This window comes from Microcaecilia unicolor, chromosome 6 (assembly GCF_901765095.1).
Source record: "Microcaecilia unicolor chromosome 6, aMicUni1.1, whole genome shotgun sequence".
Lineage (NCBI taxonomy): Eukaryota > Metazoa > Chordata > Amphibia > Gymnophiona > Siphonopidae > Microcaecilia > Microcaecilia unicolor.
Genome location: NC_044036.1, coordinates 163,045,060 through 163,072,144, shown reverse-complemented (window position 1 = coordinate 163,072,144; position 27,085 = coordinate 163,045,060). Strand labels below are relative to the sequence as shown.

Genomic DNA, 27,085 nt, shown 5'->3' with positions numbered 1-27,085 from the left:
TTGTCAATGTGTGTGTGTGTGGGGGGGGGGGGGGGAATGGAATGGGCTGTCATTTGCAAATGACAAAGTGTCACATGTCAATGACATGTCTGTTGCTTGTTTTCACTTGGTAACATGCAAAAACACATTTGTGTTTAGTCATTCCACGATAGTGCACACTATGTTGTAGGATGCACTATTTTAGAAAGAGGACGTACAATTTCCCGATACTGGAATCCCCCCCCCCCCCCCCATGTGCAAACTATCACATATATGCAAACGTGTGTGCACCTTCTTTCCACAGTGTGACCAAATGAAGACTCCCATAAATGACATCAAATGTCACAAAGCACAAGAGTTTTCTGGCTGCCCAACCCTACTAATGAATCAGGCTAAGTCACTGGTGGCAACTAATGTGACATTACATCATGCTATAATCTTGGAAGCGAATAAATAATGCAGAATGGAGCTCTAAGACAACAGTGTATGTAGGAGAGGACAGATGACAGGGTGAAAATTGCTGGTAACCACTGAAGTGTTAAGTGCCCTTTTATAAAAATGAAACAAACAAAAAAAAAAAGTCCCAGCCCGTGTATATATATGTTTGACCAAAAATATATATGGAGACACTACCTCAACCAAAAATATCACAGAAAAAGAAGTATGCTTGCCATGTTGTACATTTGAAGATAAAAATGAAGTAATAAACGAAAAGACAGAAACAAAACCTTTATTGGACTATTTACTACCTACAAAAGTGAATATGGCTTAAGATTACATTCAGGCAATGTTTTTTTTTTTTCCTGCTTTGTATTAATTCCCTGACATCAGGCTGCTTCTGGAAATTGGGTAGCAACAGGGTGAAGAAAGACCCATATTAAAGAAAGTGACAACAGCACACATGGTCACAATCTCTCTGAAAAAGGAGTTGCACCAGGAAGCCGATTAAAACATCGGAACAGTCATATACTAAAAGAAATTTGAAAACAGAATTATAGCCAGTTTTCCCATTTCCTTCTAGTCTTGCTGTCACATTGTTAGCAGATCTTTGTCTAGTCTGTTGCCTCCATATGACAGTGCCTCAAACCTCTCACCATGTTGTCCATGGCATAAACGTTTCTCATATTACTCATTCTAATATTGAACGCGTATATCAGCATATACTTTTTGCTTTAGCTAGACTTTGCAACTAAGAATTTACTATGACTAATAGGGTAATTTTATGAACTTTTCCTACATGTAAAGGGCTTTTCAAGATTATCGTAGGATGGTGTGTTCTGGGGCTTCAGTAGCGAAGAACGTGCTTTAAAAAAAAAAAGTTTATAATCCATAGGTGACTGTACACCTTTACATCAGCTCCTGAGCTAATATAGATGCCCTTGGGTTCAACCGAAGGATGATCCCTACTGGTGTGATCCCTACTAAAAGTGTGCAGACTAAAAATATCTTCTGGCCTTCTCAACTTTGACAACCTGCTATAAAGGTTACCCACAATATGGCAATTTAACTATTCAAAGAAGTTTTAAATATTTCAAAAATGATTTTGCCAATTGAAAATAAGCACACCTCACTATCTTGAGTTATTTCACTAGTTAGTAACTAATTCTAGTCCCATCTATTACAGAAAAAAACATTGATTAGTGTCAAGACTAAAGTGGGAGTGGATGGGCAAACAAACTAAACACACTGCACTTGACCCTACTAATGCAACACTAGAATCTTCTCTACTGTCACCTGAAGCAGCTTACCAACAACCTTTTGGCCTCAAAACAGTTCAACTTCCAGACACTATTTCCCCAGCAAATGATCCGCATGGACTTAAGCCTCTTCACTTCCAAGCTTTGCTTTACACAATTTCACGCTTCAACTACCTTAACTAAATCCTACCCACTGAAAGGAATTCATTAAAAGCAAATGTATGGCACCTCTTCCAACAGAAGTAGCTTCCATCTTTCTGTCTTTTCTCTCCTCTGTTAACATGCTAATGCAAAGACAGCTACTCCTTCCAGCAATTTGAAGAAGTTATGCAGGAAGAAGTAGCAGTCTTTGCATTAGCATGACCTTGCCCTGACGCAGTGCAGTTGTTGTGAAACATGGCCTATGTTGGCATATTGGTCCAGCTTTGAAAGCTCTAAGTACCAAACAAGTTTAAGTACAATTTGAATAAGGAATTCTTGTTTATTAAGATGCTATTTATGTGAAAATAAAATTGACCGATGAAGATTTGAAATCATGGAATGAGTTCTTATAGGAAACGAGTCACTAGAGGTTTAAAAAAAAACCCAATTAGCTGTTGAACACCTTTTGTACCTTAATATGACTATTTGCGCTGGGATTTAACTGACATATATTCATAGTTTAGAACCGACACGTTCACTACAAGTCCAGCAACTTAATAGAGAAACAGCTGGGACGTTGCAGTTACCCAACAGGTATCTTGAAAAAGGACTCAAGTCTACATAAAAAAACTTAGTGGCTACAAGGACTTCTCACTGAAGGCCTAACTGGTGCCCCAGTGCAGGGCCACCGAGAGACTGAACCTGGCCCAGGGCAGGGCTGCCGGGCCTGGGCCTGGGCCACTCCCCCCCCTCCCCCCCCAATCGCTGCTACAACAGAATTGAAGTACCTTGGCTGGCAAGGATTCTGAGGCCCCGCCAGCAGAAGACATCTTCCTCCAGCGCTGAAGGAAGCCCCGGGTCCTCCCCAGCCTCCAAGGGGGGCCAGACGCCGGAGTTCTCTCTCCTGCTCCTGTTGGGACATGATCACTCGTGTCCCGTCAGGAGCAGGAGAGAGAGACCCCTCCCTTGGAGGCCCAGGCAATTCCCCCCCCCCCCCCTCGGTGGCCCTGCCCCAGTGAGCTATATAGAGTTAGAGATATTGGTATTAGAGACTGCAGTGTTTGAATACAATGGACTTTGCTTACCTGGCAAGGATCAGGAAACAGATCATCCCTTTAGTTTCTTATACTTTTTGAAATGTGAACAATTCATTGTTGTAAAAATGTTTTATGACCATTTTGGGTGGGGGGGGGGGGATGTGGTCTATATATAAACTCAAACATAACTGAAATTAATGCTATACCGAACATACTTCTCTCTTAGCATCTGTAATTCTTTCTTCATGTCGGCATCTTCAAATTCCGAGTCGTTGTCACTGCTCATATAGGAGGACTGGGAATGAAACGAAGTTATGTTGATAGTGGGAATCTTTGTAGCATGGTCATTGGGCGAATCGGGACTCTGCACATTGATATTTCCAGGTGTGTTGAAAACAGCCGCCGCCTTCATTAAATTATTGGAATTGCCCTTGCCTAGTATCGACAGCTGAGCAGCTCTAGACTTCCCTGTGGGAGACTCATCCCCAGAATCGCTGGACGCATGGCCAGAGAGGTTGGTATCAATAGGAGACGTGTGCAACCGAGGAACAGACACCTTCATGAAGTGGGATGAAAGCTCCTCTAAGTGGACAACAGGAGGTGCAGAATGTCTTAAGCCACGTGAAAACGTTACAGCTAATTCGTCTTGTGTACTGATTACTGAAAACCTGCCAACAGTTTTACTTGCTGTGCTGTGACCACAGAGGTCATCCTGCTTTGCATAAGCAGCACAATGCATCAACTCTAACTTCTGTTCCTTTACGTCTATTTCTCTTGGAAACACTTGTGGAGAATGCCTTTCTGGATCACTGGAAACCGGAGCATCTGCTTCATGTTTTCCTTGAAACCTTTGACTGTTGGCTGTGGACAGTGAAGAGAGGGCCTACATAAAGAAAAATATAACATTTTGTATAAGATTATGCAAAATCTGTCTACTTCGGCTCTTAAGCTAGCCTGATGCTAGCTTTCTCCACCCTTTTTGAGCAGTAACATCTCCCATTTCTAAGACTGATTTACAGTTTTTTTTTTTAATAGAGCTTTATTCTTGTTACGTCAGGGGGATACATTTTACTTCAATCAATGCCTGCTTATCTACATGTGGAAATCAGTTCTGAATAGTAACTGAAAATAGTTTATACAGTTTAATTTGGATTTTCGAGCATTAAAAAAAAAAAGAACAGCAACAAATATTTAAATGAGTAGGTGTGTACCAAATTACTACTGCTCCTCCTTCCTACTACTTATTTCTATAGCGCTACAAGGCATATGCAGCGCTGTACACCATACACAAAAAGAAGACAGTCCCTGCTCAAAGAGCTTACAATCTAGATAAGACAGGCAGACAGACAGAATTGCTTTAGGTAATAAATAGAAATAAAACAAAGAAAATAAAATAAGATGCTACCTTTTTTATTGAACTTAATACTCTAACTTTCGAAGGTAACCCTTCTTCAAAACAGAAATAAGCAAATATGTTGATAAATATCAGTATATATAAGTGAAACACAACAGCATTCCAATGACTGTCTCACAGGAAGAAGTGGGCTAGCAGGTCATGGACATCGGGAAACCCTATCCTGGTGCATTATGGGAGCTACAGCACTAATTTCAATGAAAGGCATCAAGGCTACACCTACTACCACATCCCATTTAGGATGTCAGTTCCCAAATCAGGAGGACTAGGTGAGAAACAGGGGGGGAGGGCTGAGTGGATGAGACAGGGAGAGAGGTTGTAGATGAGGGTGACAAAGCAGTAGAATTTTATGGTTTATAATGGGCTAGAAGACCCAGATCTTTAAGTCCTGTCTGGTGGGTATCAAAATATTTAATCATTTTCACTTCAAAGGTCTTACGTTCCTGGATTGCTTTTGTATTTCACTTATATATACACTGATATTTATCAACATTTGCTTATTTCTGATCTGAAGGGTTACCTTAAAAAAAGCTAATCAAAAAATGTATTTAGTCCAATAAAAAGGGGTCTCTTATTTTCTTTATGTTTTTGTTTTATTTCTATTACCTTTAAAAGTGGACTAACATGGCTACCACATCACTTTACCCAGTTAATTGCTTTAGAAATCCCCAGTTGTCTGTCATTTCAGGATACAGCAGACCAGTTGTGCTAGTGTACAGAACACATATAAAATAATTTGGGCTAACAAATCATACAAAGCCAAATGTTTGCCCCGATAAGGCACCGATAGTCATGATCATGACTAATGCACAATTTTTAATTTCCTTTGATAAAAAAAAAACAAAAAAAAAAAAACTACTACTTACTTTCTGTTTCACTAATCTGGGGGATGTGCGTGCACTCTTTATCATTGCACACATTTCTGTTTTTTTCTCTTTATTACAGCATACAGGCTGATGCAGTTGTAGTCCTGAGGGGGTGCAAAGCAAATGTTCTTCCACAAGAGTTACATAAACACCTTTGTCAGGTGGAGCTTCAGAGTCTGATGCTTTTGCGCTCAAACCAGGTGCGAGGTTGACATTTTCATTCACAGTTTGCAAAATAATGATCTCACCACGAGAATGCTCTAAAGGAACACCGTTTTCAGGGGTTTCTACAGAAGGACAACTGGGAAGATATTCTTGATACAGTAAAGTGCGTAATTTCTCATCTAAGCTTTTTATTGTGTCATCGGCAAACTCAACTCGGGGAGGTCTTTCCCCATCAGATTCAACTACATAGGACTGCTGCGTGTTGGTGACCGACTGGGTTTCCGTTCCAGGTTGCTGAGACATTGTAGAAGAGACCTGGTCAGGGCTCTGAGGTTGGGATTCATCCCTAATTCCCTGAGCATGGCAAAAAGCTCCAAATTGCACTTGATTCTGAACAGGGGAACTGCTTTCCAGTGTACTTGGGACTGGTGACTTAGACACATGGGAAAAAGTGTGCTCAGAAAGTTTATGCTGTTCTGTGGCAGCTACAGAAACTGAGTGCTGTTGCCCTCCTGTGCAATTACAGATAGGAGTGTTTTCGTTTATTTGTTCAAGTGGCTGAATGACAGATTTTCTAGCAAGCTGGGCCTGACAGGATTTCCTAGTGGATGGAGAACTGCGGGCTGGGGATTCATGCTCTCTCGCAACAGGCAGCGCTGAAGAGTTTTCTGTTTGGCCTTTGTCAATATCTTCAGCAGACTGTGTATGTAACACTGCAATAGGAAGTTCAGATGTAGTTGACTGCAAAGGACCAAGCGTTCCACCTGAACTGTCTGAACGGTTTGCTTGAACCGACTGCTGACCAGAATCGACAATATGTTTTTCTAGCACTGTAGGAAGCACTTCTCGGTTATCTCTGTGCTGTTCTGTATCTGAAAATAAATAAATAAATAGTAATAATTCTCACACGAGGAACAGAAGGAAAGTCAGTTATTTCTGAAATGCTCCATGAATACCTTTCAACCATTCAGGAGCTGAGAGACGTTAAAGAGAATTTCTGGAGCCACTGAGATAAATTGATAATTGTCTATCCCTTACTTCATACAGAAACATGGAAATTGTCTATCCCTTACTTCATACAGAACAAACATGGAAATAGTGCAGCATGAACTTTCAGTAGGTAAAAGGACGACAGGCCCCAGAACGTTTTTCTTGTGAGGGAATTGCCAAAGAATGCATTTTCAAACCTTTGTGTATTTGCTATAAGAAAAAGCAGGTGCAGATGTCTGAAGGTACCTTTCTCCAGCACCATTTTCAAAAGAGGAAGCACACACATAGCCTTAAGTACCCATAGACTTTGCATCAAAGGGCCCCCTAAAAGAACCACTGCAGATTTCGGCTCTTAAATTCCAGATACATATAGGAGGTACATTAATAGAATTTTATTATGCAGCTTCATTGGGGATTTTTTTAACCTAGGTAAATATTTCATTAAAGAAATAAGTGAGCATTACATTGGCGGGGTAAGGGCAAGATCATGATTATTTCCATGTACTAGTTTAGCCATTATAATTCCATAAATGATAGCAGATATAGACCAGAATGACCCATCCATTCTATCCAGTTGAGATTGAGGCACTGAGACACAAACTTTCCTAAGCAACCCAACACCAAATCCCCCCTTCACCCAGAGTTAGGAATGAGCATTGGTATCAGGTTTAGAAAAAAAAAAGTGTTGCACATGTGATAGTGTGCTAAGTTAATGAGCATAAAATAAACAAATCCATGTAACCAATTTTTTTTTGCATGTGTTGAATATTACAAATTGCTTCAAAAGTGAACAAAAATGATCTGAAAATTGTATATACACCCACCACTCCTTTATTAGAGACCATTCAACCTTAACTGGATTAGTTTCACATCAAAACAGCAAGCACTACATATGCTTATATGGAAGTAACTTAGCTGATGATCAGAGGCACTCCACTTTTACTAGTAGAAACATCTAACCTTACATATCAAGCCCTCTGCAGGAGTGCACTTTTGTGCCCTCAGGAAGACGTACCAAGTCACACGCATTTAGCATGTGACATTCATTTGGCCCCAGACTCCAGCTCAAACGCCAAAGCCCTAATCTCATATACATTCGTGGAACGCTTCTTCCTTCTTGCAGTGCTGCCCTCCTTCAAATGTTCAAGGCCACCAGCAGCAGTGTCAACAAGGTAAGCAGACTGCCTTTTGCAGCCCCAACAGCTTTCCCTCTGCTACAACTTCCTGTCCCGCCTATGCAGGGACAAGAAATTGTAGCAGAGGGAAAACCTCAAAGCCGCTGAAGGCAGTCTGCTTACCTTAACATTGAGGGCAGCCAGAACATTGAAAGAGGGCAGCGCTGCAGTGAGGAAGGAGTGCTACCGTATACCACATTCCATGGGGGAGGGGGGAGGGGTAGAAAAGAAGGAAATGAAATATGTCTGGGATCTATGAGGGAAGGAAGAAGAGAGATAGTGGACCTATAAGAAGTGGGGCCAGGGGCATGAAAAAGGGATCTTTCCTGAATTCCCGGGAAGGAAGGTATTAAAGAAGGGGGAGGGATGAAGAGATATTGGACAGGTGGGAAGGATAAGGATAACGACACATGAGGGGGGATGGGGACACAGAAGGTAACACTGGATAGCGAAGGGGTAGACACAGAGGGATGATACTGGACAGGCGGGGGGGGGGGGGGTAGGGACAAAGGGATGATGACATAAGGTAGATACTGGATAGAGAATACAGAGGGAAGAGGAATACTTAAAATGCTGGGAGGATAGGAGCAGGGACACAGGAAATACTAAACAGAGTGATAGCGACAGAGGGAAGATGGATAATGTTCATGGAGAGAGAAGAAATGCCAAATGGACCAAGAGGCCCTGGTAAGAGAGTTAAGAGAGAGGAAAGTAGAAACCAGAGACTGGGACCAACATGAGGAGGAAAATTAAATGACCAGAAAAAAAGGTATTTTCTATTTATTGATTGGAATATGTCAGTTTTTGGAACATGCATGATCTGCCAGAATTAGTTTTAGACATGGCTGGGGTCTGCTAGAAAAATCTCAATATCCATAATTGGGATGGACCACCCTTGGAGTTTCTGCTCAGGGCTGGCCCAACATAGTAAAAGGATCCTGGTAAGCAGGAACTGGCCAAGAGGAATATCCATTTAAAGAGAAACCTAACAACTGCTTCAGGACACTCAAAGTTAGAGCAATGATATTCAAAAGCAATTTACATATTATATATAGGTACTTATTTTGTACCTGGGGCAATGGAGAGTTAAGTGACTTGCCCAGAGTCACAAGGAGCTGCAGTGGGAATTGAACCCAGTTCCCAGGATCAACGTCCACTGCACTAACCACTAGACTCATAGAATTTCATGATGTATTTCAGGCTTAATACCCAAGAATAACAATTGCCAAACTGGTTCAGACCAAAGGTCCATCTGGCTTCATTTCTCAGTGACAAGCTGGTGGTGCTTTGAGGAATGTTGCACTAGCAATATCACTCCTAAATTGTACCAACCAAAATCATGGCTAGTTACAGTAACCTCAACTAGCATTAGATACATCTAGGCACATCAAGCTGAACTCCCCCATTTGAGCCAGCATTTTGAAGAACATTTAACTGATAAGATGTCAACATTACCTTTAATACTCTTGGACTGTTCTGTATTTGTAGTACCTGTTGTAGAGCATTCAGACACCTCTGCAACTGGGCATATAATAAACCACCTTTTGCCAGTATGTAAAACTAAATTTGAAGAATAAAATTTCAAGTTAGTGTGATCACCTTACTTCAACAAGAAATAAAACATTCATGTGTTAAAGACAATTCAGGTGCTGTCAAATTACAGTCTGTAGGTAGCCACAGAAGTCTTACTTTGTCAAAGCCCTTAAGAATGTTAACAGCAGGCAGTATGACAAGCTAATAGCTACATATACAGTACTAGAGTGTTGCTACTGTGTTAATGCATGTTAACACTACTAATGCATATTAGTAAAAAGAGTTCCATTGCATCAGTTGGGACCCACAGTAAATAGAATGTTAATATGTTAGTGAATACTAAAGTGGTAGACTTCAGCCTTCATTGAGCCAGGAAATTTCTTTGGGATTCTGACTCCTTCAGAAACAGGATCCGGATCTCACACAGTTCCAACTGTTCCTGGGATTTCTCCACCCTGCCCCCAAGTCTCTTTCATGTTTTGATACTCTTCCAAGTCACAGCCCTTGACCAGAGGCCATCTCTCAGACCACCATATGATACTAATCATGAGCACTAAATCTGGCCTTTTAGGTGTCCTCTGCGAGGCTCCTGGGACTCCCGTTAGGGGCTGTAAATGTTGTCACTACAGTATCCTCATTTGGCTTGGGGCAAGGAGATCTGATCTGGGAGTCAAGCATATTGAACAAGGTAACCATTAAAAGTTCAGAAGAAAATCCTCTCTTCTAAGCTGACATTTAGGTCTTATAGCTTCCAGAAAAGCTTGTAAGGTGGTGAGTGGTCAAGATAGAAAGCATAAAATGTTCCTACATGAGTAACATTTTATGGTTAAATTTTTGCATCTCAGTTGTTACTAGGACTTGCATACTAAATGAACACTGCCATTTAAGGTCTCTGCATATAATTATGTCAGCTTAACTTCAGTCATTTCAGTCAAGGTTAATTGGCAAATTATAGAAACAGAAAATGATGGCAGATGAAGTCCACATGGCCTATTCTAGTCTGCTCATCCATATCATCCTCTTCCTCCCTCTAAGAGATCCCACACGCCTGTCCAGTCTTGCTTGAATTCAGATACAATCCTCGTCTCCACCACTTCCTCCGGGAGGTTTGTTCCATGCTTCCACCACCCTTTTCCATAAAGAAGAATTTCCTTAAATTACTTTTGAGTATCCCTCCCCTCAACTTTATCTTATAGTTATACAGCATAGTTTGCTCCAAGATCTTGATATAAAGCTGTATATTAAGTGCAACCTTGTAATTTTGTTTTCCCAACATGAAGATGCAGTTGTAATTTCAAATATAAATAAGATTTTAAAATTTGCTGTGAGTAGTACAGTTATCGATGAGCACTGTTACATCTATGCAACTTGTTTTCAGAGGGTATAATTTGTTTCCCATTGTCCTGTGGCTTTGAAATCAAGTCATATACTACCTGGGTACTACCTCTTATTGGAAATCTTGAATGAGAACAAGTATCTGGGGGGTTACACTACAATTTTATCATTTCAGTCTCATTGGTGTTAGTGAAATTTTAGTATAAGTTGAAAATGTTGCACAGACTGAAGGCTCTTTCACTACTGTAATTTGTTATTATTGGATTTACCTATTTGTTAAAACCTTTCAGTTAGCCCAGAATGCATCAGCCCAATTTCAGGGATATCTCAATTTAACATTTTTCCCATTTTGTATGAATTTTACTGGTTACCAGTGAAGTGGAGAGTTCAGTTTAAAGCTTTGAGTTTGATTTATAGAGTTATAAAGGGTGAGGTTCCTAACCATGGCTTTAAGAATTTGTTCACCATGACCTCTTAGATCTGTTGATAAAACGTAACTGTCTTATAAACAAGTTAGATTGGAGGATATTAGATCTAAAACCTTTTACATTGAAGGGGCTCTTTTGTGGCATGAGTTACCCATTGAATTAAAGGTTGAGAAATATCTGCAATTTAGAAAATGGCTTAAGGCTTATTTTTTTCTCAGGCTAATTGCTGATGAGTGGTGTTATTTGATAACTTTTGTAAACCATCTAGAATATTGGATAGAACAGTCTATAAACTGTTATAAATTATAGCAGACAGAATAGCATATTGAACAGCAGTCCAAAGTAATACAAACAAAAGAAAATGAAAAATTTTACCATTCTGTTGATAGACTGGTGCCTTGGGTTGATTCTGCCGAGTCTCCTATTGATGAAAAACACAAAAACCCAATTTCTATCTGATCTACAAATTATTTCTCATACATCAACTATTCTTCTACCCTCTTTACACCTAGTTATTCTGTTTACATTCCAACTTTTATTTTATTTTTTAAATATAAAAGATCAAGATTAATTTTTATGCTACTTTCCACAGAAACAAACATCCATTTTTGAGAATAAGTGTTGGCTTACTACTGGCAGCTGATCAGTTCAAGCTCAACAGTAGTTCGGCAAAATTCTATAAAGTGCATTCTGTTATTAATGACCATTCACAGTATTTTTCAGGTGCAATATGCGCCTCATCTTGCTCCAAGAGAGCTTTACCAAGTTTTGGAGACTTGGGAACCTTCATAAAGAATGGCTGTTTCATTCAAACCTCTCCCTATTCACAATAGAATTAAAGCATGTCTTAAAAATCCATCACAGAAAATTACGTAATTCCAGAGTCTATGTGAGACATGAGCTGAATAGGAAAGAAACAAAGGGAGATAACGAAGAAGCAGCTGGCTCAAGGTTGAAGATTATATTAGCAGGACCTGTGTGGCCATTAAGGGCCCTGTTGGTTGGCCTTTTCAAGCAGCTCTGGCTAATATTTCTGGTACACTGTACAGTTGGGTAGGGAAGACAGCAGAGAAAAGGGAAGAAAAGTCTTTGGAATGCTCAGATACTAATCTGATTTCTGATAAAAGAAAAAAGTTGCAGGCGACTATTGATCAGTTGAGTAGCATTAACACATGGTCCAGCTAGCAAACAACATGATCAAGGCAATGAAAGCTCTGCTTCAAAGAGAACCTGGCAAGAGGTTTATGCAGCTACTCAGATAAAACTTAAGATGGTCAGTAGGCAAGAGAAGATTGTGGATGCAGTGGCCCTATATTCTATATATACTCTACCAGTGCCTGCAGTTCACAGGATATAACCAGCAAGAAAGAGAAAATTCTGCTTAGAATTGCAATAAAGCCAGGCTTAACATACCCTTAAGGCATCCATTGGTACCCTTAAAATTAATGTGATTACCCCAAGGTGGAGAAGATTTATTTTATTTTTTTTTTGTTTTGTTACATTTGTACCCCACACTTTCCCACTCATCTGAAAGTGCACAAAAACTGTCAGCTACTTGGCTATCTGGAAACAGGTGGTAGAGGCCAACTGAACTTTGGTTTCAATTACAGTGCTGAAACTGGTCCCAAATCTTTTCTGCACTGTTTCGGCTAAAGGACTATGGCTAAAACTGACCATGTATTTTGTGCTTTATCCTACCTGTAGATATGCCCTCTTCAGGCCTATTTTATAATCCTTGGCAGTCTAAGGGTGTAGAGTCAGGGCCATGCTGGTTCTGCTCTCAAAATGGCTGCCATGACCTCTAGTGGCAATCTCATGAGATTGCTGAAAGAGGTCAAGGTAGCCATTGAGTACAGCCAACATGGGCAACAACTAGAGCACTCCTGCCCTGAATATCCCACTAGACCACCAGGGATTGTAAGGTAGCCTAGTTGGGGGGGGGGGGGGGGGGGGGGAGGGGGTAATGCAATTGTAGGTCATGCAGTTGTGATCATGCATAGTAGTTGTAGTTTATATGGTGAAGAGTGCATTTTGATAACAAACCTAGCAGAAATTTAAGTCTGTAAACTTTCATAACAAAAGCATTTATTTGGAGTACTCTACTCTCCATAGATCAAATGTGTTTTTGCTATTAATCTCTTCAGGATGTAAACCTGTTTCACATGCACAAGTATATATAATTCTATAAATGATGGCAGATAAAAGACCAGAATGACCCCTTCAGTCTGCCCAGTTGAGACTCAGGCACAGATTCAGAAATTTCGATATAAAACCCAGTGCCAAAGAAGAGCATTACAACATGTGCTAAGTCAAATTTATGAACATAAAACCTCAAAGTTTAAATGCATTAGTTTATTAAAATAACATTTTTTTAGATGTGTTATAAATTTTACAAGTTACTTTCTGAAAAGTATAAGTTGCAAGACCGCTAACCTAGGCAAATGGGTTCATTTGTGGGCGATAACTAGAACAGGTATATGGCTAGTTAAAGTGTGTTGAGACTAGGTAAGTGTGCCCAATGGATTTGGGTCCAATGTACAAGGCCAACTTTGTTATTTGAGGGGAAAGGAACAGGATTATCCCCTTTTTCTAGTCTTGATTTTAGTGCTGATTATAGATGCATGAACAAGCCCTCTGTGGCTCATGACATATTGCTTTTTATTTCTAGTCCCTTTAGCTGTCTCAGTAGTTCTCTAGGCACAGATAACCACTGGAAAAGGTTCAGGATCTGATCAAAAACTGAAATGTGGCTGCCAAGACAGTGGCTAGGAAGCTCTGCTTCTTAGGAATACTGTGATGGATGAGGTGTTAAATAAGATCCATGATTACATACTTAAAAGTTGTAAGAGCATGATCAAGTGGAAGTCTTAGTTGGCCTGGGTGAATGAATTTGATATGGCTTTCTGAGTTTTCCCCCTCGAAAAAGTGTCCCCTGAAATTGCTGTGTGTTTTTTCCTCTAACAGGACTGTACATAGCTTTATAAAGGAATCAGGCAAGACTAGAGGCAGTGTTAAGTGCTTGGGAGACTTATTGATGAGGATCCTAAGTATCAATATTATCTGGCATTGTTTCATATCCTAGCACAGTGCTATTGGTTTGAACCTTACTGGAGGCCCTGTTTACTAAGGCGCGTTAGTGTTTTTAACACACCTACAATTAGAACACGCACTGTGTAGGTGCCTATAGGGATATTGTAGGCAAGTACACAGTTAATGCGCATACATGGAAAATGTTAACACACCTATAAGTGGAGGAGTAGCCTAGTGGTTAATGCAGCGGACTTTGATCCTGGGGAACTGGGTTCAATTTCCACTGCTGCCCCTTGTGACTCTGGGCAAGTCTCTTAACCCTCCATTGCCTCAGTTACAAATAAGTACCTGAATATACTATGTAAACTGCTTTGAATGTAGTTGCAAAAACCACAGAAAGGCGGTATATCAAATCCCATTCCCTTTCCCTATAACGTGGCTTAGTAAACAGGGCACTAGATGAGCTACAGGAACGGAGGAAAATTTGATTGACTAAGGTAATACAGCAGCGCCAGGCTTCTGGTCTCCTGTCCATAAATTCAGTGGGAAACACACACTTCTCACAAAAGGTGAAACGTGCAGTAATGTAAAAATATGGTAAATCAATCTTAACACTGAAGAACTGTAGGAGTATTTACCTAATATTTCACCTTTGCTGGTCTTGGCCTATACAAGCCTGAACCATTCTTATAACAATATGGATTCTACAGCCTGTGACCTGAATACATCTGTAACTATCAGAATCCAACTTTCTTGCAAAGGAAAATTACTGCTGAGCCTTGCAAGATTACTTCATCCAAGGGCATATTCTTTGTTGCAAACTAGCCCAGTTATCTCCTGGGAAGAATGGAGGAGAGAGACACGGCTCCATGAGTATGGCCTCAGACAGGGAGTTTGCATGCCATTGAACAAAGGCTCGCTTCTTGACCATGAAGCTGGCTGGACATTATGTCACCGTCTGTGATTGGTCCACAGGTATCATCTGACCCTTGGATACCAAAGGTTTGGCCTGAAGAAAGTTCAGTGGGAGAAGAACACCAGAAGAGAGAAACACCAGAGGATTTGCAGGTGAACAGAACGCTCGAAAGAGCAAAAGACTTTTTCCTAACCACCAGTGAACTGCATACCTTGTAACAAACTCAAGGTTAGCTCAGCTTCCACAAGGCCCTACTGAAGACTATGTAATCTACATTCAGATATACAAATCTTGGACCTATTCCTGGACTGGGAGGCTCGCTGAGGTCTTCAGCTCGAGACTAAGGAAATCCGCTTCTCTACCATTGGGAGTCTGTAACAGACGGCAAGGTGAGATAACAGGATATATTACCTATGGTCACGGGGATAATTTTGTCTGAGACAAATAGGTTTGTGTATTCAGCTGCTAACTGTATTTTGCATAAGACGTGTGGTGTAACCTCTAATGCTAATCATTAGGATATCAGTTGTGATTGGTTGTATAATCATTTAGTTAGTCCATTAGGATAATCATATTGTATTATCTATATTTGGTGAGAATATTTTTATAGCAAGTTATTTTGTACTTTGCTTGGCATTTTGCTGCTGAACTATTTATATATATTTTTCTTTACCTAATATAACATATTCCACCTGTGGCATTGTTTCGTTTCAAACAGCTAGCTTGTCATTGGGATAAAGAGGTACGCCCCCAGACACGAGTCCAGAATGATTGCTAGTTTGTAATGTTCTGTTACCTAAGTACCTCTTGTATATAAGCTACCCTACTACTACTATTTAGCATTTCTATAGCGCTACAAGGCTTACACAGCGCTGCACAAACATAGAAGAAAGACAGTCCCTGCTCAAAGAGCTTACAATCTGACAAAAAATAAAGCAAGCAAATCAAATCAATTAATGTGTACAGGAAGGAGGAGATGAGGGTAGGTGGAGGCGAGTGGTTACGAGTCAAAAGCAATGTTAAAGAGGTGGGCTTTCAGTCTAGATTTAAAGGTGGCCAAGGATGGGGCAAGACGTAGGGGCTCAGTAAGTTTATTCCAGGCGTAGAGTGCAGCGGGACAGAAGGCGAAGTCTGGAGTTGGCAGTTAACGCTAAGCCAGACCACTTGCTTAATTATTTAAAGGAGAAAGATCCCTCAGAAACCATTCAGATAAAGAATCCAAGGTTGCAACTGGCATTGACTTTACCCTGTGGTTTAGTTTCTATCATCGGGATCAAAACTCCTTATTTTGTGTGATTTATAATACCAACATTTACTGTGCATCAAAAAACTCTGTGTGTAACAAAAGATATGATCAAAAAGCGCCAAAGCAATGAAACGATGGCACTTAACGTTCAACGGGGCCACCATTTCACCCGTTCTTGGCTTCTTCAGGAACTTGTGCTGCTCACTTTCTTTCAAAATGGCACCATATGCATTGGGGATATCCTGAAAACTGGTGGCTGGCTGTGTCCAGAAGACTCCCTAATATAGAGGGAGGGTATAAGTGCATGTAATCAGGGCTGACTATGGAGTAGGAGCTGAGGAAATTCAAACAAAACAGGCTCTTCAATTTGCCCTAAGGATTTCCCTGAAGCTCTGGCAAATGACACTGCTGAGTTACATGAAGCTCTGAGTAGGAGCATCATTGTTTGGTTCACTGACATATTTCCACATAGTGCTACCCTTTGCTATCACTTGTCAAGATAAAGTAGGAAGAGGCCTGTTCTTGCCATAATAAGTCTCTGCACAAACAATCCCTAACATCTAAGAATGCTCTTACTTCATTCATATTCAGTCTGAAAGGGCCATCTTGCTGAGGGCTTGTTCCTTGATCAGAACTTCTCTCCCCCTCTGTATCTTCACTCAGCATTTCTTCTGCTTTATCAATAACATCCTTCATTTGCTCAATAAATATTTCCTTCTCAATCTGTAGTATGAATTCGTTCTCTACCTGTAAAGCAAACGAAGGACATTAGCTAGGTCCTACCTATTCGACTTTCATCCATGCTGTAGGCTGTACCAAACACAACCAAGACTTGGAATTTATCATTCCTAGGTCAAGGGAGGCCAGTTCTACACATTTAGGAACTGTGGAAAAAGGGAAGGATTTACATATGATAGTTTATGACATAATGGCTTCAAAATTGGTTATCTGCTAGGAAAAAACACACAAATCCTGGGCACGGAGACTAGAAAAGTGTTCAAATATCTGAAGAGGAGTAGGAAATCAAATGATGCATCACTAACACAGTCTAGCCAAAATATACACAAAAGCAACGACACACCCATGTGTTTTCATATAGAGAAACAGCTTCCTTTGCCTAGACTAGTTTTATTTATCAAAGGCAGAATGATCAAAAAGATATAACTGAGCAATATGTTAAGATACTATTTTATATACACCAAGATGGTCATTACCTCAAACATGAGGCTGCAGTAACTTAGCCACTGGAGTTACACATACTGTACATATCTAAACAAAGTATTTTGCTACTTAAATCACAGAAGCACTAAAAAGGTGTACAGACTGCTCCACAAGGGCCACAAACAGGTCAAATGCTCGGGATAAAATTCAGAAAGTTACCCAAAAACTAGAGTCGGTAAGTAGATATGAATAATTGCATAAAAGGGCAGTAAAGGTACAGGGCTTCAATGTTGTGCCTGTATTAAAAACAGGACATGCACCTTTATAAAATCACCCCAGAATTGCCCTTATATTGCATTAAAAAAAGAGAGTAAGCACTATGGGGGAGATTCTATATATATGGCGCAAAAAGAGTGCCAACTAAGCATATTCTATAAATCAATGCCTAGATTTAGGCACCGATTACTGAATACACATAGTTGACATTTCATTATCTAAATCTACGCGTATCCATTTATGCCAAAAATCTGGCGTTAAATCCCAGCGCACACATTTAGGTGCACTGGGCTATATTCTATAACTAGGTGTATAAATGAAAATGCCCATGAAATACCCATTTCTCCACCCATAACCACACCCATTTTTGCCTGCTTGCATTAGAAGTTTGGCGCACATCGTTACAAAAAATGCTTAGCAACCTGTACATCTAAATTCTAGTCAGTGCCAATTAGTGCTCATTATTACTTGTTAAGTTACATGCATGGTTATAGAATCGACACAGTAGACGCTATATATAGAATCTGGGGTTATATGTGCTTACTTTTTATGCAAATATAATATAGCCCCAGGATTTTATTGTTTTATGCACTCATCCCTAATAAAATATTATGCCCTAGGGATACATTCTGAAAATGTGTCTTTTAGCCATGGACTAGATTTCCATTTCTGTATGGAGGCATTTCCATGTGTTCTACGGGAAGTGACGAGTTAAAGGAGTTGCACAACTGCTCATCCTCTGCAACACTAAACTTTAGGACTTAACCACAAATATTTCTCATTTACTTCGATGCAAGTGGCATAAAATCTTTATTAAATATTACTCGTTAACCAAAAATAGTCTCATACCATGTAGGTGGCTATTTCTTCCGGTGCATCACCATCCAAATCAAACTTAAATGTCACCATTTTGTGATTGTGCGTTTCTAATTGGCATTCAACCATCTTATCTCCTGTATTGGATACCTGCAAGATATTACCAATTGGTAAATTTTATTGTATTCCTAGATACAGTAAAAGAAACTTGAAGGAAACAGACGTTTTAGCTTACATTCAGAATTGTCAGCTTAGGTTTGCTGGTCTTTTCTTGGCGGGACCGAGTACGTGATGATCTCCTGTGATGTCTCCTTGCAGGTCTTCCATCCTGTTTTCCAGCCACATTACTTCCTTCACAGCCATCACTTAGATCTTTTGCTGAAGCAGCATCTGCACCAAAGTAGCTTTAATGCCCCCCCCCCCCCCCCGAAATTTATGTTAAAAATCTGATTGGAAAATTAGATCTATTAATTTCTTAAACCTCCCAACATTTTAGGCACTAGGGTTAAGTTTAAGAAAAATTATGCATACCATACAACATAGGGTTATAAAATGTATACACACTACTACTACAGACTGCAATTCCTGATTAAGTTTAGATATGCCTGAATGCTCTCGGCAGTTACCTTAGCTAATAAGCAGCTTTGGATTTTGCCATGTAAGCAATTTTTGTATACATTTTGGCATCAAGTATTTTGCACTCGGCTACTCTGTTAAATAGCAAAGAACCTCAATGGATCATAGATTTTATGAAAGCTGATACCACAGAATAAAAATGGAGAACATTAAATGTCAAAAGAATGAATGTGAGAGTCAGCCTGTAAACTAAGAATTCAGTTAGAAATATAAACAAAAATCCAAGTTAGGAGGCTATAATCAGGCCCCCTTCAAAACTACAAGACATTCAGAAACAGGTCATATCAGTTTTAAGACCTCTTATCTGTAAAATTGATTTTTGGAAAACATAAAAAAAAGCTTATTTGTTCATTGAATCAATGTAGCATTTATGGGAGATATTTTAAGATTTAAGGGTTCAGTTCAGATCTCTCAGAGATAAAAAAAAAAAAAAGGGGATGAGGGGAAAATGTTTATAGAAAAATCAGTACCCAAATCACCGTCAAAAGACGGCTACCTAGGCAATAGTTGTTTTTTTCCCCAAACGTTGAACCAAGTATTTTGTTATAGTTGTGAATGCTGAGAGAAGGATGAGCCTATTTTAATAAAGGCACATAGGCAAAAAGTTACCCAAGCAAAGCTGCAGAAGTTGCAGCTAAAATTGAAACTGGACATTTACAATTGGGAGCTGCTCATGTAAATCATGACTCTGCCTAAATGTGTTCTTTAAAGCACACTTATACCCAGGTTGCATAAAATTACTTGTGTTTACTTCTATGCAAGGAGTAATATTACAAGAGGCATTTTATAAAAGTGTACACTGTCTCAAATGCAAAAATAAAATGCATTAAAAATCTCAGATACTGAACGATTATAATGGAATCCTCTGACCACTTTACTGTGGATCCTTTATTTGCATATTCCTTTTCTAGGTTTTGCTACAAGGTCAACTTCTCCCTTGGTGTCTGCTCACAGGCACTGCTTCACCTACAGAAATGCCTGAAAATTCTCTAAATATTTGCATTGCAGCAGGTTAGCAAACATGAAATTACATTTAAAATTCAACTCAAGACAAAAGGTCTACTTTTAGTGCTTGGATACATACAAAATAAATCAAATTTGAAAAATTACCTATCAGTTTGTGACTGCTGGTTTTCCTGTACTGTAGGCTCCTAGAATACAACAGTATCACCTTAGCTGAAGAAATCTGCCATATTTATTGACCAAAATACATTGAAAAGTCAAAATGAAAACATTTTTATTCATAAAATACTTTCACAGATGAGCAGCATACTGTATAAAGAATGGATAGTTTCAGGATATATTTTTTAGGTTTTCATATTATTAGTTTTTAATACAGTACAAACAAGAAGCAATAACTGCAACATCAATCAAACTGTTGGACCAAGCTAATAATAAAGAGAGGAGAAGAGAGAGAGAAAAAAAATACCTTACATGCACACCATACACATCCAAAGAGAGACAGCTATTGATATCAAGCACAACATGCTGCATTAGGAGTTTTGAAATAAGATACCAGTGAAGACCAGGATATTTAAGTGAAAAAAAAATATTTTCATGCTTCAACCACAGACTACGATATTCAAAGATACAGATTTACCTCTGGATTCTACATATGGTGCCCAAAATTGCGTGTGCAACTTAAGGGCCTCTTTTACAAACCTATGCTAGTGATTCCTGATCAGTAAATGAGAGGAAGCCCATTCAATTCTATCGCCAACATGGCTAGTAAAAGAGACCCTAATTGAGTAATGGGTGCTTAACCAGCCATAGTTAGGCACTACTACTACTTAGCATTTCTATAGTGCTACCAGGGTTACGCAGCGCTGTACAAGTTTAACATGGGGAAGGACCGTCCCTGCTCAACAGACTAATGACCAATTGCAGTTAACTGGCTCCAATTAGGATTTGCATACAACTTTACTACTGTGCGCTATTCTGTTTGGCCCGGCGCCTATCTTATAGCACATATCTGAAAGGGGGCATGGCCATGAGGGTGTCGGGGCATTCCAAAAGTAGTACGCGGATTTACATAACATGACCCAAGTACACCCAGGTGTGAGCATACACTCCTGGTTTAAGTTCATCGCATAATTGGCACACTATAATCGATTAGCACTGATATTTTTGGGAACTGAAATTTTGAGCACCATTTACTGAATCTAATCCTTAGCAGTGGCTGCAAATGCAGACATTTTTACATTTTTAATACTATTAAGCAAACTTTTCAGAGCACCCTAGCACTATCTGGATAGTCTTAGGGCAGCGCGAGAGTAGAACATGACTAGGTCGATGGTAGCCTATGGATATAAATTTAGGCCAGCAAAAAAGGCTGTTCTAAAATTTATCTGGGTAGCTATAAAGCTACCAGCTGAATGTCATTGGCTATCCATATTCATTGCTGCTGCTGCTTAAGCAGATAATGGCACCAAATACACATTAAATATTTAAATGCTGCATTCAGTGTTTAAAAAAAGAGAGGAATGACTGCAGCATTTGAATACTGACCTGTTTTCTTAGGTCTACTTGCAGATCAGCCCAGGAAATCTGAAGAGACATCAAAAATAGACTTGGGACCTAGCCACATCTTTAATTACTTAGGTACCCTTCCAAACTGCTAGAACTCCTATATTAGTCTAGATTTGTCAAGCAACAGATGGACTAGAGATAATATCAGAGGCTCTCTGGTCAAAGTGAAAATTCTCTACTAAACAGGTTTTGCACATTATGTGGGTTCCACAGAGCAATATGGCCTGTTCTGGCAGGATGACTGCATTAACAAATCCTGCAGCATTCTTAATATACATTTCCCCCAAAATATAATTTACCAGTACTTTAGATCCAGTTACAGAGGAGCGGAGCAGAGTGTGCTTAATGCTGCCATTTGTACAAAACAAGGGGAGGGATGAGAGCAGGATGGCAGGAGAGAAAAGACTGCCGGTGTATGGCGGCGGCAGGGGTAGGAGTGAAAAATATGCCAGAGGGAGGAAGAGTCTAGGAGGAAGAGGAGGAGGAGGAAAGAGAAAGATAGGTAGCAGAAGCAAGCAGATTGACATGATTAATGCGTTAAAATTATTAATGCAAGTTAAAACTTTTAACATGTTATCACGTTAAAAGTACAGCCCTAATATACACACACACATACTCCATCCAAAATTGCTTCCAACTCCGTAGCCTTGACTGCAGCTATCAGTATGGCAAAGAATGCAATGAAAATGATGGCTGTTTCCAAATGTATGTATGCCAGATGCTACTGTTGGTACCCTTGATGTACATGTACATTTTTTACTTCTGTCACAAAGGTCAAACAATTTATACTTCCTTCTATAATTCGGACCAGCTCACTGACATGAGTTACAATCAACCACCAGCTCTGCGACATGGGTTATGCCAATAAGAAAATGAATTAAGAGTGTCTATGCTGATCCTGTAATTTTTCAGAACTAAATTTAATATGAATCCTGACCTTCCATATGATTACCTGGGTACCAGCTGTAGATGCAGGAACAGTCTGGTCTGAAGTATGAACTGGCTGTGGCAGCTGAGGAAGAGGAGAGAGCGGCTGTTGAATCACTGTTTGCATGCTCTGATGCTGATAGGGAGAAGCAGCATCGCCGTGCAAGCCTTGATGTAAATGAGTCTGGTAAACCTGCGGGTGGATGAGCGAGGTTGACCCAGGCTGTGCTGACAGAGCTGCTGATCCAGTGTGTGCTACAGCAAGTAAAGATCCTGAAGCAACCAAAATATTTGGCACCATAGATTCGCAGGGTAAAGTCAAAGGGGGATTAGCTGCCTGTGGGGGTAGAACAGAGGATGGTATCTCTATAGATGTAGGATTGGCAGAATGACTTGGCATCACCACTGCCGATGGAAAGTACTGACAGGAAGTAGGTACTGGTGTGATGCAGGCAGGAGGAGGTAAACCTGAGACATTCGAAGAAACATGGTCAAGCCAAACTGGAGTAGCAGCAACAGGAAATGGAGACAGCTGCAAACATGAAGCAGGTGAAGTGATCTTATTGATGGCATTTTTACTTAGCTATGCAATAATGTATCATTTAAATATTTTCTATACTGCCTATTTGTGATCACAGTGCTTTACAAATTTAACATATGTAGTTAAAAAAAAAAAAAAAAGAAGAATTCCATAAAATATATAATAGACCTAACATTTTAGCATCCTATCAGCCAACATTAAAAAAAATTTTTGAAAACAAAACTGCAAATTTATAAAATGATAATCAATAAAACAAAACTACTATTACACATACATCATGCCAACCAACTAAATCCAAAAGCATAGGTAGACTTAAAACAATGTAATTTTTACTTTAGACAACTTAAAAACAAAAAGGGGTCCTTTCACTAAGCCATGGTAAAAAGTGGCCTGTGGTAGTGTAGGCACGTGTTTTGGGCATGCGCTGGGCCAGTTACTGTGTCGGCAAAAAAGGGCTTTTTTTTTTTTTTAATGGGATGGGAAAAAAGCATGCGGTAAAACAAACAAACCAGTGTGCACCGAAAACTGGCTTGAGCCCTTAACGCCACCCACTGACATAGCGGTAAGGGCTCACACGCTACATGCAGTGACAGGTCGGCGCACACCAACTACCAATTACCACCAGAAACGCTGTGCGTGGGAGGAAATAAACAATCCAGGCATTATGGGCGCGCGGCAAATCTGAGATTACCACCAGGGTGCCGTGCCCACTGGCAGTAGTCTCATCTGGCACACGCTGCATACGAGTACAGCCTAACTTGCCTTTGTAAAAGGGCCCCCAAATGAGTTGTGCGCATTTCTCCAATATCACTTTGTTACAAAATATTGTTTAGATTGAGTAGAAAAACACTGTTACATTAAGGGCTCCATACAGCAAAGACTGTTCCCCTCAAAGATAATGGGAGAACACCTTGATAATCAGGCCCTACATATGGTTAACACTGGGAAACAAATGTAAGAAAATCCCCGTTTTGCATCAGAAACATGATTCTAGGCTGGACCACATCTCCCTGAATATACCCCATTAAATTGCTCATGCCACATCACTTAAGAGGTAATAATTGCAGCCACACGAATAATGTTTCTCTGAAATGTCCTCTGAGTGCTCTCTCATGTCTGAATCAGCAGAAAGTTAAAATGAATATAGAACAAGAACAAAGTCCCCAGGCCATTGCTTGATTCTACTTATGAAAAGAAAATTTTTTTTTTAGTCAGACCATTTCTCTAGGCAGACTCAAGGTACCTCATTCCCCACCCCCCAAAAAAAAATGTTTTGCATTATGAGCAAACATTGACAAATGATGTAAATCCACAACAGGTAGATTTAATACAAACATGTGGCTCAATCTATACTAATTTTTGCAATAATAGTTTGTCTAACTAGTCTTCCTTCAAACTTGACTTAATTACATGCTGTGGAAGGCATAGGCATTCTTTGCAGGTAGATATTCATAACTTACTGTTTAATTTAGGACGCTGAATATTATGCTGACCTCCGAACAGTTTCTGCCAACACAGCTCTGAGCTATAGGGTGTAGGAAGAAGGTCAACAGCTCTTTGCATTTGCAAACCCTGAATTTGAGGAAAGCAGCTTCCCTAACATTTTAGCTCATACGTGAAAGGTTTCATTTGTGCATGCATTACATCAAATGTTTAGAATGACAAATTCCAACATCCTGGCAAAGCCCAACTTACATTGCACTTATTTGCAAGATTGGCATACAAAGGAATGGAACATGAGCAGGACTTAAATGGAGCTCCCACTGACATGCATCCCTGCCACTTTAGATGCCTGCACTTATGCCAGCTCTGGCATAATCCTACATATTAAGTGAACCAATATCTTACACTAGTATTCTAGAATGGAACCTAAGCACCTTGGCTCTGTTATAGAAAGGACTCCCACTGTGTGGCCTCTGGAAGCATCCAATTATAGAATTTTAGTGTTATTAGATAATTATATATTTTTTTGTTTTTTTACTACAAAAGGGTGGAAATGAAAAATCATGCACTTTGAAATTACAATGGTCAAAGATGAACTGAACCTCTATTTTCTGGTCACTAAACTATCCTTCTGCCCCCAAGTTCCAAGCTGTGCAATTTAGGGAGTTAGGCCACCCTCTGGATAGATGGACAGAATACTGAATCATGGCTAGCCTACTTTTAACACCCCATGTTGAAATGTTTTGTGATGTATTGGAAACTATTTCAGTATAAATACAACTTATAATTTCTTTCAAATGTCTTGGAAGGCAGATGAGGTTGACCTTTACCTGTGTGGGAGCTACTTGAGTTTGTGGCTGCACAGGCACAGTGATGTGGAGAGGTTGCAGTGGGGTAGCTATCACCTGTGGAAGCTGGGCTTGGAATTGTGTGAACGGATAGGTGGGTTGTGAAGGACAGACTTGTTGGCTTGCAGGACCTTGTTGCAGAAGATCTTGTTGAAGTAGGTTCCGTTGCTGCGCCAAAAAAAAAAAAAACATGAAGCAGCAGTTGTGAAAACTGGTTTTCAGAATTATTTCTGGAGTTACCTCTTTAGTTAAAGCTGCAAGGCCAAAATGATCAAGGAAATGAAAAAAAGTTTCCATCCGAGATTTAGGGGCCCTTTTACTAAGCTACAGCAAAAGTCAACCTTAAGGGGCCCTTGTGCAGATTTTTTTCCACATGCTAAAGACCTTTTTGCCACAGCCACAAAATGGCCAAATTTTCCATGTATTGATGGCCATGTGCTAATATTGACATTAAAAAAAAAGTGTTACTGCACGTATACTTTCCAGCACCCATTTTGAACTCGTGACATAATCCTGCACCAGTTAGCAGGTAGTAATATAGCTGCATATCAGACAATAATTAGAACAAAATGCAGTACGCCGGAGCAGAAACGTATAAATCAATACTATATGAGAGCTCCAGCCTAAACTTGTTGGTGTTGAATTGGTATAACAGAGAAAAAAGCCCTCAGAAACCGCTGGCAAAATGTCTGCGGTTTAGTGCATGGTTATATATTATTCAATTTATAACTCACACAGCGTTTCTATCACTGGGCAAAAAAACTCTGTCACCTCTGGGCTATATGTTTGAAAGCCTCAACAATTATACTGACTGACAGCGGATGTTTTTAAATATCAGGCCCCCGCTAATGACCCGAATCATATGCTGAAATTAAATTGAAGGCATGACTTTTTTCATGGAGGCGCCATTTTGAAAAAAGTCATGCCTTCAATTTAATTTCAGCATATAATCAGCACTCCGTTCCTGATGAAGCCGTGGTCTTAGGTGAAACGGTGATCTCCGTTGAACGGACAATGAAGAGTGCTTGAATTCAGTTTAAAAGCTAAGTCTTTTTTTGCTGATTTGATTCGGGTCATTAGCGGGGGCCTGATATTTAAAAACATCCGCTGTCAGTCAGTATAATTGTTGAGGCTTTCAAACATATAGCCCAGAGGTGACGAACGGACAATGAAGAGTGCTTGAATTCAGTTTAAAAGCTAAGTCTTTTTTTGCTGATTTGATTCGGGTCATTAGCGGGGGCCTGATATTTAAAAACATCCGCTGTCAGTCAGTATAATTGTTGAGGCTTTCAAACATATAGCCCAGAGGTGACAGAGTTTTTTTGCCCAGTGATAGAAACGCTGTGTGAGTTATAAATTGAATAATATATAACCATGCACTAAACCGCAGACATTTTGCCAGCGGTTTCTGAGGGCTTTTTTCTCTGTTATACCAATTCAACACCAACAAGTTTAGGCTGGAGCTCTCATATAGTAATATAGCTGCATTAATTAGAACAAAAGCATGCCCCCTCCCCCCCAAATTTAAAGTTTTTAGTGCGTGGATTATCAAGTGCTAAACTGGAACTTAATACAGGATACCTGCGCTTGTCCTGCAGTACGCCATTTTAAGCTGTTAGGTGTGCGTTAGTAAAAAAGGGTCCCTTAAACACAGGAAGGGCCAAAATCAATTCTTTCCAAATACTTAAATTCCTTCTAAATCAATAGCCCCCTTTGCTTTATGAACCTCAGAGGACTGTGGCACTCACGCAAACCACATAGCAACATGTTCTTCTGACATGTCTTCTACAAAGACAAGTAGAACCACAAGCTTTGCTTTTTCAGGCATTGCCTCAGCTGAACCCATCACTAATGTTCTTCCAACAGCAGCATACTATATAATCCATTCCAGACTTCACAATGAAGTCATTTCCAAATATTGGTATCACAGAGCACCTGAAATTGAAGGGAGGTTTG

At 39.9% G+C, this 27,085-nt stretch overlaps 1 protein-coding gene across 5 annotated transcripts in view; it reads right to left on the bottom strand.

Annotated features, from left to right (window-relative positions):
• Positions 1-27,085, bottom strand: part of WNK2 (WNK lysine deficient protein kinase 2) — a 233,181-nt gene that overhangs the window by 41,934 nt on the left and 164,162 nt on the right. For 4 of the 5 annotated variants that reach the window (XM_030206139.1, XM_030206142.1, XM_030206140.1 and 1 more), the window contains exons 11-21: positions 25,112-25,297; positions 22,323-22,829; positions 21,350-21,388; positions 19,952-19,992; positions 18,441-18,609; positions 18,239-18,355; positions 16,529-16,699; positions 11,136-11,181; positions 8,920-9,024; positions 5,135-6,171; positions 3,070-3,737 (exon numbers count right to left, since the gene is read on the bottom strand). In XM_030206139.1, the coding sequence (XP_030061999.1) occupies positions 3,070-3,737; positions 5,135-6,171; positions 8,920-9,024; positions 11,136-11,181; positions 16,529-16,699; positions 18,239-18,355; positions 18,441-18,609; positions 19,952-19,992; positions 21,350-21,388; positions 22,323-22,829; positions 25,112-25,297 (3,086 nt within the window). The remainder of the gene's footprint in view (positions 1-3,069; positions 3,738-5,134; positions 6,172-8,919; positions 9,025-11,135; positions 11,182-16,528; positions 16,700-18,238; positions 18,356-18,440; positions 18,610-19,951; positions 19,993-21,349; positions 21,389-22,322; positions 22,830-25,111; positions 25,298-27,085) is intronic. The other variant, XM_030206141.1, reaches the window with a different exon arrangement.